We start from the raw sequence: 17,824 nt of genomic DNA, 5'->3' as shown, positions 1-17,824 counted from the left end.
AACCATTTCAAATTTAAAATACTTGAAACACACTGGTAAATAAGTTTAGTTTCTGAATATATTTTCTTTTCCATTTATATTCAGTAAGTTAAATATACTCTTAAATTATCTCACCTGGAGGTTGCTGAGGCCAAAAATACTGCTGCCAATCCTGAAGTACATACGTAAAGCGAATAGCAATACTAACTGGAGGCAAAGGAGTTAAAGGACATCCCTAGGAAATAAATGCAAAGACAATATCATATAGCTTTAAAAAAAAAAAAGTGTTGCAAAAATAATGCCAGAGAGAATATGAAGCCGTTTAAATTACTAACTGGAGGACGGCATATGTGAGTCAGGGGTTAAGCCTCTTGACTCTTGATTTCAGCTCAGAACATGATCTCAGGATCCTGAGATTGAGCCCCTTGTGTCTCGGGCCCAGCTCTGCATTAAGCCCATGTCACATCCCCGGGTTCCCCACTTAGCATGGAGGCTGCCTGTCCCTCTCTCTCTCCCCTTCTGTCCCTCCCCAAGCTCATGCTCACTAGCACTCTTGCTCTCACTCCAAAATAAATAAATCTTTTTCAAAACAAATAAATAAATAAACTGCTACCTGGAAACAAAATAAATACTCCTTCAAAATATATTTAACAATTTCGGGGCGCCTGGGTGGCTCAGTGGGTTAAGCCACTGCCTTCGGCTCAGGTCATGATCCCAGGGTCCTGGGATCGAGTCCCGCATCGGGCTCTCTGCTCGGCAGGGAGCCTGCTTCCCTCTCTCTCTCTCTCTGCCTGCCTCTCTGTCTACTGTGATCTCTCTCTGTCAAATAAATAAATAAAATCTTTAAAAATATATATATATATATTTAACAATTTCAATTATACAAATATAATTTCCTTCTGATATGAGGAATTTGAGAGGCAGGGGAGGGGGCCGTGGGGGACAGGAAGGGAAAAAATGAAACGAGATGGGACTGGGAGGGAGACAAACCATAAGACACTCTTAATCTCATGAAACAAACTGAGGGTTGCTGGAGGGTTGCAGGATAGGGATAGGGTAGCTGGGTTATAAACACTGGGGAGGGTGTGTGCTATGGAGCCGAATATGGAGCTAAATCCCAGGACTCTGGGATCATGACCTGAGCTGAAGGCTGAGGCTTTAACCCACGGAGCCACCCAGATGCCCCTCACTAGTAGTTTTAACCAAATACAAACTCAATCTAAAGTCAAAATACAAGGTGGCTGCCACCAAAAAAAGATAATTCAGTTTTGGGCTGCTGTGTCCTAGACAAGCAAGGTTAAGATTCTGGCTGGTCAGGAATAACAGACTTCTCAGTCAAGTGAGGATATTAGATGAGTGTTCACCCGTAAGATACAAATAGTCTAAAAACCATAACCACGTTGCTTTGACACATAACCTCTGCTCCAGTTACACAGCAACACAGATAAATATAGAAGAGATAACCAGAAAGGAATACCTAGGATCAAACATGACACAAATACATCTTTCTGGGCCCTTGAAAAGGTACACAAAATCCCAAGTTTTAAGTGGGGCTTAAGACACATGCCTGCTGAATTCTGGATGTGGAAGAAGCCAATGACAGCCTAGGATTACAGACTGTATTAAGTGGAACTGCAAGTTCAACTCTGCCCAGTCTTGCACTGCAAGGCTCTTTTTTTTTTTTAATGGTTTTATTTATTTATTTGACAGAGAGAGAGAAGAGAGACAGAGAGGGATCATGAGTAGGCAGAGGGAGGGAGAAGTAGGCTCCCCGCTGAGCAGAGAGCCCAATGCAGAACTTGATCCCAGGACCCAGAGATCATGACCTGAGCCGAAGGCAGATGCTTAACCGACTAAGCCACCCAGGCGCCCTGCAAGACTCATAAGGCAAACACTGGGGCAGGGCACACCTGCTTGGTACAGTTAGCTTTGCTAGAAGCTATAGGGTGGACAAAGTTACTGAGTGAGGGAGGGGAAATACTCTCATAATCTAAGCAAGCAATCCAATAATCCCAAAACCAGATACGTAACACTCCTAATATCACCACAGAGCAAAAGTCTCCAAACACCATTTTAAAACCCAGTTCTGAAATTTTCTGCAGGTATGGAGCAATCACAATTACAGAGCCACAAGGGAGGATGGGAGAAAAAGTTAAAAATTTTAGATAAAACATTCATTCTAAAAGAGCCTGCAAACAAAATTTCCACAAAAGATAAAGGAATATAGTTCCAAAATAGACAAATATCCAAATCAACATTCAAGAGTATAAAACCAAGATATTTAAAGAACATCTGAAAGAAAGAAGAATGTCTAAGTGAAAGAAGACTAGAGTATGAATTTTCACAAACTTAGAGGATTATGGCAGAATTTAAATTTAATGTACCCCAAAGGGCAAAACTGACCTTCCTACCCCTACCAGAAGGAAGCCTTTTTTTTTTTTAAAAGATTTTATTTATTTATTTGAGAGAGTGAGAGAGAGAGAGAGAGAGAGAGAGAACATGAGCGAGGGAGTGGAAGAAGCAGCAGCAGGCTCCCTGCTGAGCAGGGAGTCCTATCCGGGACTTGATCCCAGGTCTCTGGGATCATGACCTGAGCTGAAGGCAGACTCTTAACCAACTGAGGCACCCAGGCACCCCAGAAGGAAACCTTTTCTAATAAATTAGATCTTTGCAAAAATGAAATAAACTTCCAGTGAACGGTGAGTATCATGGAACATTGCAAGCAGGTGTTAAACAGTAATTTTTATAAAGATAGCTTTAGAGATATGTAACAGAAGAGTTACATACTGGGTAGCTTTAGCTATATAAAATCCCTAAAGTACCCAAACAATTCTCAATTATTTTAAGTTCAACTCTTATCAAATCAATTTTGAGGGGCGCCTAGCTGGCTCAGTCAGTAGAGAACACAACTCTTGATTTCAGGGTCATGAGTTCAAGCTCCACTTTGTGCATGCAACCTACTTTAAAAATAATAATAATAATTTTGAGGGATATTTCATACCTAGGTGAGTGAGTTTTGTGAAAGTTCTGCCAGATGATGTGATGAACTGATTAAGAACACTTTTCACTGGAAGTACAACTAGCAGACTATCATCATTTAAGTTATGCTTCACAGATCAACGTGATCCCTAGTATCAGTAAAGAGAAGTTCAGCTACATAAGGGACATAAAAGATCCAAGGAAATAATGTTCACTAATGTTTTTGAAGAAGGAATAAAGTATTAATATTTGCATCTGACCAGAAACCTGATCTGACCAGAAACCTGATGTAAAAATATACAATTAAAAACTTCTGGTGAGGGCGCCTGGGTGGCTCAGTGGGTTAAGGCCCCTGCCTTCGGCTCAGGTCATGATCCCAGGGTCCTGGGATCGAGCCCCTCGTCAGGCTCTCTGCTCAGTGGAGAGCCTGCTTCCTCCTCTCTCTCTCTGCCTGCCTCTCTGCCTACTTGTGATCTCTATCAAATAAATAAATAAAATCTTTAAAAAAAAAAAAACTTCTGGTGAGAGAGCAAAGGGAAACAAATGGGACAGAAACATATACATACTTATCTTTTTTAAGTATTTCTCAAAACACATACAGAATGAAGCGGTACTTAAAGCTTGTCAAAGTTTTTGAAAAAAATTTACATACATACCTGGAACTCTGTAAAATATATGTGATTACTATAAAACAACTGTCATACTCAAGAATTGTAATACTGACACATTTTTTAAGATATAGTCCATACTAAAATTGTCCCAATCATATCCTTTTTGGCTATTTTGTTTTGGTCAGGGATCCAATCAAGGATTTTGCATTGCATTTAGCTGTTATGTCACTTTAGTCTTCCTTAATTTAAACAGCTACCAATCTTTGTTTTGCCAAGCATGATACTGACTTTTTGGGTCTAAGCCAGTTACTTTGCAAAATATGGCTCAGTTCGGAAATATGAGACTGTTCCTGCACATGTTGACTTATGTTAAACACTTCAGATAGGAATGGAATGCAGGTGATAATATATTCTGTTGAATGTATCATACCAGGAGACACCTGCCATCAGTTTGGTATGATCACTTCAGTGAGATGGGTGTCAACTTACGCCCATAAGGAATATTTCTCTAAATGGAAGACCCTCATCTGGCTTTGCTCTCTAACAGCTCCTCGACTTAAACCCTAATTTTCTTCCTCCGGAGAAAGAGGTAAGATACGGAGGTAAGTCCTCCGTATCTCTGTGGTAGTGTTTTTATGGAACACCAAGGATGTTCTAAGTACCGTCCGTTTAGCCTTATTGCTCTCAGTCGTAAAATATAAGCCACGTTAATTCTAAAAATCAAACAAAATGAAGATTTGGGGTGGGGAAGGAGATAATTCAGAACCAAAAGTGTTGAGGTGTCAAGGAGCTCAAAGGCAAAATCCCGAACAGGCAGCTACCTGAAGCACACTCATCTGGATAGGGTGGCAATAGCTGACCCCTGAACATGGGTCCGAACTATGCAGGTCCACTCACAGATGAGCTTTTTACAGTACAGTGTTATAAATGTGTTTTCTCTTCCTTACGATATTCTTAGTAACATCTTATTATCTCCAGCTTACTTTAAGAATATGATATATAACACACAAAATATATGTTAATCAAGTGTTTATGTTACTGGTGTAGCTTCCAGTCAACAGCAGGCTAATGATAATCAAGTTTTGGGGGAGTGAGACGTTAAAAGTATATTTTTTACTACACAGGGGAGATGCAATGTTAAGGCACCAACCCCTGTATTGTTCAAGGGCCAACTGTTTTACTATAGAGAAGAGTAGAAAGAGGTAACATAGTAAATAAATGTTAACAAACTAAACAAAATTATTTTAATTAGTTGTTCTTTAGCATTAGCACACTAAAAACCTAACTGCATACTGTTTCTTTGAACATACATAGTCAATTACATCTTTCTTTCACATAACTACATTAATGTTTCTACATACTCAATAAAATTACCAAACGGCCACTTTCATCTGGATCCCAGAGAAGACTGACAATATCAATACAAACTCACAATCTTTGATTTGAAGATATCCAGCAGACCTGATAAATGAGTGTACTGATTTGGCACTTTCCGAAGATGAACCATTTCAAAATCAGTTCGGACACCATGACCCTGACATTCGCCCACATACATTCTTCGCCATTTGTGATGAATTTGCACAAAAAGTGGCACCTGGCTGTAAGACATAATTAAATAGGAATAGACTTTAAGTTCATTAAACACTGAGTAATTCCTAAAACTAAAGATTTCCCCATTATTTTAATCTCAAATATTTAAAAACACTAAGCAAGGATCACTCATGAGACTTATATTTATAAGAGACACTGTGAGTTTCTTTTCTCCTCACACTAATAAGCTTAAGAAATGATCATCTAATGGCACTTTATATTCAGAAAATTGTTTTATAATAGCTGAAAGTTAAAAAAGGCACAATGAAAATTTTCTTGAATAAAAACGATCATACTGAGATAGGGAAACTGAAGGACTCCATAAAAATCTTTTTTCTCCTTTTCCTGCTTCTATTCTTCTAGGAGCTGCACCCCTACTTTACACATGCCTCAGTAGTTTATGTCCTCCTTATAAGAGACAGGGAGTTAGTGATTTCTCTAGAATAGATAACATTTAAGGAAGGACCAGGTGAGAATGACCAGACAAAGCTATCAGATGCACATTCTGGACCACTAGCACTAGGCATCTTCATGCCAAGACACCCTGGCTCCAAGGAATAACACAGGGCCCTCACATTTGTTCTAGCCAGTTCCTGGATGCCTAAGAGGGCACATACACCAGACCATGATCCTCAACAGAAACCCCAGACCCCAGCAAAGATGAGACTTCCTCCTTTTCTGAGTCTCTCAGATACTCTCCCTGCACTCTCTCTATGCCTTTAATAAACACTGCTTTCATCTCCTGCTAGCTCACCTTTGATTTCTATCCTGCACACATCCAGGGAACCCCCTCAGATGGTCCTGAGGGACCCTCTCTGGGTCCAGATCAAGCCTGCCAGCATCAGTATCATATTAGCCTTTCAAAGGCAAAATAAAATTTGATCCACAGATATGAAACAATACAAATCAAACCAGCATTAGTGGTATTTTTTACTTTATCATTTGAAGATAGAGCCAATCCTTATTATTCACAGATTTGCATATTTGCAAATAAGCCTACTTCCTAAAATTTATCTGTAAGCCCAAAATCAATACTCTAAGCACTTTCAGTCATTTGCCGACATACACAAAGCCGCAAAAAGTTTGAGTCATCTGATATGGGCAATCTCATTTGAGGCTGACAAGGGTCCATTTTTAAGTGTGAAAATTAGATTTTGTAAAATTTAAATAAACTAAACATTTGAAAGCAAAACATAAAAAGAGCACAATTTACTCTTCATTTCAATTATTCATTGGTTATTTCAGTAAATTTCCCTTTAGAAATGCACTCACTAAAGCTTTTGAGTTTACCCTTCTATATGATATTCTAATATAATAATGCACAAGTAGGAACAATAAGAATTTACTTTTTTAAAAATCTAACTTAGGAACCATTTTCCTTCATAAATTAAAATTTAAAAGTTTTTAATCCATTGTCTAGGTTTTTCAAAATGTCCACCTACCAGCCAGTGTTTCCCAAAGCAATAGACACAGAACTCAGAAGAAGATTGCACTTAGATTCACTGAGAACTGCATCATGGTTTGCAGCAGGGGCAATCACCACAAATTCCCGTAGTCCATACCTTTAAAAAAAGAATTACTGCCATTAAACAGAAAACTTCAGAATACAAAACCATTGTTTGAAAAGCCTGAAAAAATCTCCCTGAGGTTTAGCAAGTCATGTCTAAGATACATGTTTCTCTTTTTTTTCAATGGCAACTGAACTGACAAATAACATGAATTTCCTTCATTTAGTAAAAGACTTTCATTGGTCACCTAATTCCTCTCAATTCTTGAAAAATTAAAAGCAATTTGCTGAAATCACAAAAGAAAAAGCATTAACAGTTCTGCCTTAAAGTTAAGTTTCCAAGACTGAAATCTTGCTTTAATTAGCCGATAGCGTTGGAAAGATTCCCCAAATGGGAGAAGATAATTATCAGCCATCATGTATTTGTGCTAACTAAATGTGAAAACACGGTTTACTCAATTAAGGGATTATTATTATATTGTTGTTTTTTGTTTTGTTTTGTTTCTTAACAGAAGGGGAAAGAGGGTGGGGGAGCAGCAGAGAAAGGGGGAGACAATTTTAAGCAGGCTCCACCCCCAGCACTGAGCCTGAAGCAGGGTTCAATCTCCCAACCCTGAGATCATGACCTGAGCCAAAATCAAGAGTCAATGCTTAAATGACTGAGCCACGCTGGTGCGCCAACAAATTCTTATATTCTTTTGCTCAATAACAGCTGATGGGAGTCACAAAATAATAAGAGAATGGCTTATATTGGTACAGTATCTTACAAAAATGAAAACCTCTTATTTAGTTATCAAGTCCTTTAAATACCACAAATTTGTGGCCAAACTTTACAAAAATATAAAAGGTCATATTAGTGATTTTGCCTATTGAAAATTCCTATTCCAGTCACTCCTAAATGTATTTTTATCTAATATTTTTAAAATTAAATTATGAAAGGCATTACCCATTTGCCTAATTTATTTTAACGCTGGATATGTAGAGTTGTGAAGGCTTATTTTTACAAACATTCTCAAGAAATCCCACAAACAGGGGCGCCTGGGTGGCTCAGTGATTTAAAGCCACTGCCTTCGGGGGCAGGTCATGATCCCAGTGTCCTGGGATAGAGCCCCACATTGGGCTCTTTGCTTAGCAGGGAGCCTGCTTCCTCCCCTCTCTCTCTCTGCCTGCCTCACTGCCTACTTGTGATCTCTGTCTCTCAAATAATTGAATAAAATCTTGGGGGAAAAAAAAAAGAAATCCCACAAACAGTGATAAAGATAAATAAACACAGTCCAACCTATAATCTATTTATTGTTTAGATGACAAAAATTTAGTTCATCTTCTCATCTTGCCTCCGTTCTTCTACTCCTGAAATCAAAAATTAGTTATACAGAAATGGCATTAAATACTGGAAAGAATCCAGAGCTATGAATTTTTCAGATGAACCTTGAAGACTTGATGCTAAGTGAAATAAGGCAGTCACAAAAGGTTGAATACCATATGATTACACTTACATGAGTTACACAGAGTAGTCAAACTTACAGACAAAACACAGAACAGTGGTTACAGGGCCTGGCAGAGGAAGCGTTGAGCTATCATTTAATGGGTACAGAGTTTCAGTATGGGATGCTTGAAAAGCTCTGGAGATGAATACTCGTGATGGCTGCACAAAAATATTAATGTACTCAATACCAGTATACAGTTAAAAAATGGCTAAAACAGTAAATTTTGTTGTTTTACCATAACAAAAAAATGAGCAAAACTGATACATATTTTAAAGAATAAGAAGTATCAACAGATAAGAATTCTATTCAAAGATGTTCAACTACTGGTGATTAGGAAAATAAAATTAAAAGAGATAATCACTGTTTACCAATTTAATTGGCAAAAAAATATAAAATATTGGTTAAGATCCAGTATCAACAAGAGTTTGGGACATGACACAGATGGTGGTATAAACCTTTAAAACATTTGGAGAACAAAAAGGCAGACTATATCAAAATGTAAAATTCACAAACTTTGAACTAATTATATTTCTTTGTATCTATTTTACAAAAACATTCATACAAATGCACAAAGCTATACAGGCATACCTTGAAGATACTGTGGGTTCAGTTCCAGACTACCACAATAAAGCAAATATCAAAATCAAGCATGTATAATGACTTTTTCAGTTTCACAATGCATATAAAAATTTTTTCTATACTATACTGTAGTCTATTAAGTATGCCAACAGCATTATGTCAAAAAAAGTATAAATATCTCGGGATGCCTGGGTGGCTCAGTTGGTTAAGCGGGTGCCTTCGGCTCAGGTCATGATCCCAGCGTCCTGGAATCAAGTCCCACATCGGGCTCCTTGCTCCACAGGGAGCCTGCTTCTCCCTCTGCCACTCTGTCTGCCTGTGCGCGCGCTCTCTCTCTCTCTTTGACAAATAAATAAATAAATAATCTTTTTTTTTAAGTATAAATATCTTAAGTAAAAAATACTTTATTACTAATAAATGCTAACAATATTCTGAGATTTCAGCAATCACAGATTACAAAAACAGAGAATAATGAAAAAGTTTGAAATACTACACGAACTATCAAAATATGACAGAGACCAGAAGTGAATACCAGAAAAACAGACTTGCAGAAATAGACTTGCTCAACCCAGGGTTTCTACAAACTTTCAATTTGTAAAAGAGGCAGAATCTACAAAATACAATAAAACAAAGCACAAAAATGAGGTATACCTTTATGTGTAATGATGCTCATTGTAACAGTTTAACTGTAAAAACTAAAAACAACCTAAAATGGGAAAAAAAATGGGTAATTACAGAACACTCTCATACTACATGATACTACATGATACTTGACAGTCATTAAAAAAATAACAAGGTATGGGGTGCCTGGGTGGCTCAGTGGGTTAAGCCTCTGCCTTCAGCTCAGATCATGATCCCAGGGTCCTGGGATCAAGCCCCACATGGGGCTCTTGGCTCAGCAGGGAGCCTGCTTTCCCCTCTATCTCTGCTTGCCTCTCTGCCTACTTGTGATCTCTCTTTCTGTGTCAAATAAATAAAATATTTTTCAAAAAAAAATAACAAGGTATGAAAAAAGTTTACTGACATAAAAGCAATCATGAAACGGTAAGACAAATGTATATCAGAATATGCACTGCAGAATCTATGAAAAAATGTCACAACTCAAAAAAGCACAAAAACATATACATGTAACACATACTCATAAAATAGCCAGATGGACATATCCCATATTTCTCATGATTTCCTGCTTGGCTACCCAAAATTAGTAAGTATGAGATGTTTAAGCCCCCTTTTTTATGGGTGTATAAAAGGAGGGATCGGGGGGAGAGAATGGGAAAAATGAAGAGGGAGTGAAATAGTAAGGTAAGTTTCATTAATAAATCTTTATGTATCCTACAATATCTACTCTAATAATTTAAGTTTATGAGGCACTCAAACATATCAACATAAGTAAAAATTCCACTATGGTAATTTTTTTTTTAAGATTTTATTTATTTATTTGAGAGAGAGACAGTGAGAGAGAGCATGAGCAAGGAGAAAGTCAGAGGGAGAAGCAGACTCCCCGTGGAGCTGGGAGCCCGATGCGGGACTCGATCCCGCAAATCCGGGATCATGACCTGAGCCGAAGGCAGTCGTCCAACCAACTGAGCCACCTGGGCGTCCCACCACTATGGTGATTTTTAATAACAGAACTGTTTTATCTAACAGATTACACATGTTCATGCTAAATACTAAATGTAAATATAAATGTGCCTTCGTATCACATTCTCCAACTGAGAAAGGTAGTACAATCATTCATTTTTATCTATTTTGTTCTAAAATACATTTTCCTTTCTTGCTCCAATAAAGACTGAAAGTAACAACGAATAACCAATATTTGTTGTGCCTGTTATTTATTTTGCATAGGAAAATCATAAAAACACACCACCAACTCTGACTGCTACCATTTTACATCTGTTACATGTAGAGTTTCTTTCTTATTTTAGAAATAAATATATTCAGGGACAGCTGAGTGGCTCAAGTCAGTTAAGTGTCCAACTCTTGCTTTGGGCTCAGGTCATGAGGGTTGTAAGACTGAGCCTCATGTCAGGTTCTGTGCTGGGTGTGGCACCTGCTTAAGATTCCCTCCCTCTTTCCTCCTGTCCCTCCTCCACAAAAAAAGAGAGAAAGAAATATATTCAGAGCTTCTTCAAATAGTGTAAAGAATATATGCATAAAACACTGGAGCACCAAAAACAGTAATGATAAATAAAAAGATTTCTTGGGACATAATTATTTCTAACATGTACAATATACCTGAGAAAATGGAAGTGTTCGAGAGAGAATTTCTTTTTTCAATTTCATCCTCCCAGACATCCTGGGATATTGCAATCTGTACCTTTAACTTATAATCTATTCAGATTAATTCTGGTAAAACCTAGCAATTTTACACAGTATAGCTCCATTTCCTCCCCTCTTCCTTTGTGTGATACTGCCATATACCTTACCCTTACCCATGTTATAAACCCAACAGTACAATTACAAGAGCTTTGTTAGTTAAAAGAATATCCCTTTTGTATTTACTAGAGTTTTTCCAATGCTCTTCATTCCTTCCTATATATCCAAGTTACTATCTAATACTGACTATAAGGTAGGTCTCCTGGCAATAAATTCTCTGCCTTTGTTTATATAACAATGTTGTTATTTCATCTTTATATTTTGAAAGAGTTTTGTGGGAAATAGAATTCTTGGCTAGCAATTTTTTCTTTCAATACAGTTTTTTCTTTCAATACTCAGTATGTCACTGCATTGCCCTCTAGCCTCCAATGTTTTTGTCAGCAAACAGTATTTATCTTTTGTATATGACAAGTCATTTTTCTTCTGCTGCTTTTAAGATTCTCTTAGCTTTGGGCTTCAGCAAGTTGACAATAATATGTCTAGATTTGGTTTGCTGTGTTTATCCCACCTGGGATTCACTGAGAGTCCTGGGTCCATAAATAAGCATTTTTTTCATCAAATCTAAGAAGTTTTCAGTCATTATTTCTTTGAGTATTTTCCCCCTCTCCTTTCTCTCTCTTCATCTGGAACACCCATTATTACCTGTATGCTTTGGAACACCTGATATTGACCCACAGATATCCTGTTCATTTTTATCTATTCTGCTTCTTTCTGTTTTTTGGATTGGAAAACTTCTATTAATCTTTCAAATCCAACTCTTTCTTCTGACTTCTCAGATCTGCTTTTGAGCTTATCTGGTGAAAATTTATTTCAGTTATACTTTTAAACTCTAAGATTTCCATCTGGCTCTTCATTATAGTTTACTGAGATTTCCAATTTGACTCATTGGTAGCATATTTTTAATTCTCTGAATATATTTCCTTCAATTTTTTTTAACAGAACCACTTTGAAGTTACGGCTCAATCCCATCAAGAGTCCAGTTTCTGCTAACTTTTTTCCCACTTACATATGGATCACATTTTTCCTGTGTGACCCTGTATACCTAGTAATTTGTTGTTGAAAACTACATTAAAATAATACAGTAAAACCAAGTGTAACTTTTCTGAGGGTTCTTTGCCTGTATCTAGTAACTTGTCAAGATTTAAACTGTACAATCTGTCTTTTCCAAGATATTCAACTATTGGTGTCTCTATTCAACTATTTTATTTTTCTTAGCCTGGCTCCCTGGGGTTACCCACTGTCAATACTGCTTTGCAGTAAGACAGTAACTGAGGTAAAGAATATGCTCAAACACTAGAGACTATGAGACTTTCATTTTCTGCTGACTGATCTGGTGGGAAGAGGTGTAGGTGCATTTAATGTTGCAACCAGTTCTTAAGTTTGGGTTTTCTTACATCTCTCCTGCACATACATAGTTTTCCTATGATACAGGGAAGTGTAGAAAGTATATTCAACTTTCCTATGGCTCTCATACATATAGTATGTCTCTATTAAATTTCTGACTAACCCACCAAATGCCTTGAACTAGAACTACAATCTCAGCTTAGTTCAGATACAGCTTTTCCTCATTCATCCGTGCTCAATCAAGTCCACTACTCTTAGATGGCAGAGCTACAGGTTTTTGCCCTTTACCCAGATCAAGTCTGCTCATCTGCCAACAAAACAGTGGTTTTCATGACCAGTCTAGACTGGAAAGCCACAGTTCTCACCAACACAGACTGGGGAAAAGACAGGCAGTGGTATAAACAGTCACAGTAAAAGGGCCAGAGTATCCATCTATCTTATAAGAAACACCAGAGATTTAAAAAAAAAAAAAAAAAAAAAATGCTTCTCAATTTGTTGTCTGCCTTTGGGTAATTTTCAGTACCCTGAAATAGTTGTTTTGCCAATATTTTCCAGTTTTATGCTTTTTTTTCTTTTTGCAGAAAAGGAACTGCCAACTATGTTATGTCACCATCACTAGAAGTCTTCTGAACATTTCTGCTTTTGAAAGAGTAAGAACATCTTACAGGCCTTTAGAGCTACTCTAAAATACCATTCTCTCAAAACTATCAGGTCCTTTTGCACATATCTTTTTCTAAAGCCACCCAAAAAATGCATTAAAATCATAAAAATAAATACATATTTTTTAAAAGCCATCATAATTATTCAACTATACAATTTATAAGATTGTGGGCCATTTCTTTACATTGTTGCTGCTATTCCCTTAAAGTGTGGTTGAGCTGAAAGTCCAAAAACTAGGCTAGACAAAGGCAAAACCACAGACACAAAAATCATCATGAGTTAAATCCAGCTATACTTTCAGTGTATTTTTCCAATCTCCCACATATATAGCACTTACAGCCCCACTTTTTGTGTTGTTCTCATACTCCTGCTATAACAAATGAACACAAAATTGGTGGCTTAAAACAAACTTATTATCTTATAATTCTATAGGTCAGAAGGGCAACAAAAGTCTCAGCATGCTAAAATCAACAGGTCAGCAAGGTTGTGTTCCTTTTGGAAGTTTCAAAAGCTGGAATTCATGCCTTCCCTTTCCCTGTTTCTAGAGGCTCCCCTCATTCCTTAGTTCCTGGCTACCTTCTTCAAACCCAGCAATAGCAGGTCAAGTTCTCATGTTACACCACTCAGACACTGACTCTCTTCTGCCTTTTCTCCACATTAAAATACTCTTCTGGAAAGCCTGGGTGGCTCAGTCAGTTAAGCGTCCAACTCTTGAGTCAGAGTTTAGATTCTGGCTCAGGTCTTGAGCTCAGGGTTGTGATAGCCCAGTGTTGGGCTCTACACTTGGCATGAACCCTGCTTAAGATTCTCTCTCTCTCTCTGCCACTATCCTCCCCAATCCCCCAGCACACACACTCTCTCTCTCTAAAACAAAACAAAAAAAAAGAACTCTTGTAATTACACTGGGCCCACCCAGATATTCCAAAATAAATCTTCCAATCTTAAACACAGCTAATTAACAACCCTAATTCCATCTGTTCCCTTGATCCCTTTGGCCATATAACCTAAATTCACAGGTTTTAGGATGTGGACATATGTCAGTTGTAGAGAGGTTCATTATCCCGCCTACGATTCCTTCTTATTAAAACCTCGGCTCAGTAAAGATCTCACAAATTTATATTTGGGCATAAATGTCTCCTAGGTTAACATCTATATCATTTCCAGGACTACTTATTTTATAAGGAGTAACAATCAAGGGAATAAATCTCTCTCTACTTATGGTTTCAGGAATCTACCATCAGAAAAATAGCCAACAATCACATCATTAACATCAATTATCTTGCCTATACCATAAAAACTGATCAATCCCACGTATCTTTTAAAGATTCGTTTTATAAAATACCCTTAAAAAATTTAAACAGGCTTAGAGCTTACGGGCAGTTGCACAATATAAAAAGTGACATTACAAGATTTCAAAATAGATGCAGATAGATGAACTATCAAAACAGTATTGCCATAAATGCCAAAACTTTATTTTGTAAAGTTTGATTTTAAATGTGTTTTGGGTTTTTTTAAAAGATTTTTAGTTTATTCATTTGAGAGAGAGAGGGAGCAATCAAGAACACGAGCGGGGGCAAGGGGGTAGTGGGGAGGGGAAGGTTAGAGGAAGAAGGAGGAGCAATCTCCCCACTGAGCAAGAAAGCCCAATGGGGGACTTGACCCCAAGATCCCAGGACCATGACCTGGGCCAAAGGCAATCACTTAACCAATTGAGCCACCTAGATGCCCCCAAAATATAAGTTAATCATAGATTAATTTTATCTCATTTCAACAGGGTCAACCCATACTAATTGTATATGTACGGTATAAATGAATATTTTGCATAATAGTTATCAAATTTTCAATGTCATTGTTTTAGTATTAATTTCAGTTTTTTTTTAAAAAGGAAATGTTTATAGATGAACACTTCTGTGTATGTTATTCTTCAGGTGCTAAGAAGCATGACTGATTATTTATAACCTTGAAAATTGTGAAATTTTAGTTTGCAACAGTTATAATCTCAAAATTCTATTTAAAAAACAAGTTCAAGAACATTATGGAGGCACCTGGATGGCTCAGTCAGTTAAGTGTCTGCCTTCAGCTCAGGTCATGATCCCAGGATCCTGGATGGAGCCTGCTTCTCCCTCACCCACTCCCCCTGTTTGTGTGCTCTCCCTCACTCTCTTGCTCTGCCATATAAATAAAATCTTTTAAAAACATTATGGAAAAAAAATAAGAACATTATGAAATCTTCTTAAGATGCCCACTTCATATTAGGCCCAAAATACACAGATACCCTCTCATCTTTTGTCATTCTCAACCCTCTGTTGCTACACTCCAGGCTTAACAAACAAACTACCTGCATGTTTAAAATTTCTAATTTAAGCATTAACATCTTCACTAATGCTTTTGTTCTGCCTTGAGTATTTTTTTATCTAAATTCACCTGGCTTATTCTCACTTGTCTCTCGGGATTCAAGTGAGGTAATACCTCCTCCAAAAACAATTTCCTGACTTAACCTATATTATAAAGAGACACTTCATGGGGCGCCCGGGTGGCTCAGTGGTTAAGCCTCTGCCTTCGGCTCAGGTCATGATCTCAGGGTCCTTGGATCTAGCCCCACATCAGGTTCTCTGCTGAACGGGAGCCTGCTTCCCCCTTTCTCTCTGCCTGCCTCTCTGCCTACTTGTGATCTCTCTGTCAAATAAATAAATAAAATCTTAAAAAAAAAAAAAAAAGAAAGAGAAAAAGATACCTCCTGTGAGTATCAAGCCCTGTGCTGTCTTCCATGAGAGCGTTTATCAATACTGCTGCCACTGTTCCCTTATCTAGCCCCCTACTAATCCCAAAGTTTACTGAACCAGGGATCATATTTTATCCTTGGTATCTCAGTATCTCGTTCCCAGTAAATGTTTAAAAATAATGTTTGATGGATAAAAGAAAACACATATGCCTTTAATACGGTTAATTATCAAATAAGTATTGAAAGTCTGACTGCTGGCCTAATCTTTTAAGATCAAATTTTTTTAAAAAGGGAAGCAACATGGCTGAATGACATGACATAGACCTCCCCACCAAAACAAACCAAAACACTTTATAAAATGTAACAATACTTTTTTAGATACATAGGTGAACTTCAAAGGAAAAAAAGGAGATAAAAAGGGTAACAGAAACAAAGAGGGAACTGAAAGCCAGAAGCGAGTACATAAGTGACTCTGAAGAAACCCAGGGAGATTATCAACTCTAGGTGACAGGCCCTAAGAGCTAAGAACTAGGGATTGCGATTTAATAGGATAAGCCTTTTAGCTGCTAAAAGCTTATAAATGTGACTCAGAGATGTGTGCAAAACTGACCATGCTCTGATAGATTTAAAAAACTAAGAATTGTAAAAGAAAAGTCTGTTTATGTGTGCAAACACTGTGTACCTTAGCCCAGCAGTGATAATGTGAATTATGTAACTCTTGAGATTGATAAGGTATACCCAGCCCAGGGGAGGTGGTCTCTGGCATGTATCCAGATGGGCTATGTTTAAAATTATCCCAGCCTCAGTAATTATAAATAAAGTGAGATCTGGAAACTATGATTCTATAAGCTTATCACTCAGGTTATAATCATCCACTGTGTCCTTGCTAACAAAGCACCAGGAATAGGAAGCTGCCTATCCTTTCAACAATGTCACCAATCTCTCCACAGACCAGCTCTCTTTTATATCCTTTAGATTTATTCAAGCATTGCACATGGACATTGCATCAACCCAAATCAGTACAGAGGTTGTATTATTTTGAATGGCTCCTCAGGGACACGGGTGTACACACAAGGAACTGGAACTAGGACTTCTACTTAACGCCCACCTAGAAGAGATTACTACTTCAATGAAATGAAAACTCCAGACCCTGATAATTTTAGTGGCAAATTTCACCAAACATTTAAAAAAGATAACACCAATTTTACATCATCTCTGCCAGAACACAGAACAAAATACTTCCCAATTCACATTATAAGGTCAGTATTTCCCTGATATCAAGATAAAGTACAGTACTCCATTTCTTAGTGGGGGACATGTGCCAAGACTTCCAGTGGGTGCCTGAAACCACAGATAGTACCCAACCTTAAATACACTGCTTTTTCCTATAAACACATATGATGAAGTTTAAGATATACACTAGGCACAGTAAGAAATTATAATATACTGTAATTATAATATACTGAAGAAATAATATACTGTAATAAAAGTTCTATGAGTGTTCTCTCAAAACATCTTATTGTAATCATCCTTCTTGTGATGTGAGATGATAAAAAGCCTACATGGTTAGATCAAGAGAGGTGATGACACAGGCATTGTGGTATAGCACTAGGCTACTACTGACCTTCTGATACATCACAAGATCATTTGTTTCTGGACCGCAGTTGACCTTGGAACTGAAACCATGGAAATTGAAACTGCAGAAGGGGGCAGACAACAGGAACTACTGTTTAGAAGAACTAGAACCAATATTCCTCATGAATATAGGTACTACAGTCCTCAACAAAATAACAGCATTATCACATCTGGCAATATATGTATGTACAAATACAAATTATACCACAAAACGTGGGGTTTATCTTGGGAAGACAAAGGTACTCAGAAATCCAAATATCATATCAATTTACACAGAAAAGGCATTTGACAAAATTGAGCATTCATTCATGATAAAAACTCAACAAACTAGGAATAGAAGGGAATTTTCTCAACC

General features: G+C 37.4%; 1 protein-coding gene across 3 annotated transcripts in view; it reads right to left on the bottom strand.

Moving 5' to 3' along the window:
- The window catches only part of RAB3GAP1 (RAB3 GTPase activating protein catalytic subunit 1), a 114,422-nt gene that overhangs the window by 54,033 nt on the left and 42,565 nt on the right, over positions 1-17,824 (bottom strand). For all 3 annotated transcript variants that reach the window (XM_004774263.3, XM_004774264.3, XM_045066561.1), the window contains 3 exons: positions 6,602-6,721; positions 5,002-5,167; positions 115-214 (listed from right to left, as the gene is read on the bottom strand). In XM_004774263.3, the coding sequence (XP_004774320.2) occupies positions 115-214; positions 5,002-5,167; positions 6,602-6,721 (386 nt within the window). The remainder of the gene's footprint in view (positions 1-114; positions 215-5,001; positions 5,168-6,601; positions 6,722-17,824) is intronic.

The sequence above is a fragment of the Mustela putorius genome, unplaced genomic scaffold (genome assembly GCF_011764305.1).
Source record: "Mustela putorius furo isolate JIRA1106 unplaced genomic scaffold, ASM1176430v1.1 tig00003867_pilon_pilon_pilon, whole genome shotgun sequence".
Lineage (NCBI taxonomy): Eukaryota > Metazoa > Chordata > Mammalia > Carnivora > Mustelidae > Mustela > Mustela putorius.
Note: the sequence above shows the minus strand (reverse complement) of the source record. Positions and strands in the feature narration are given on the sequence as shown.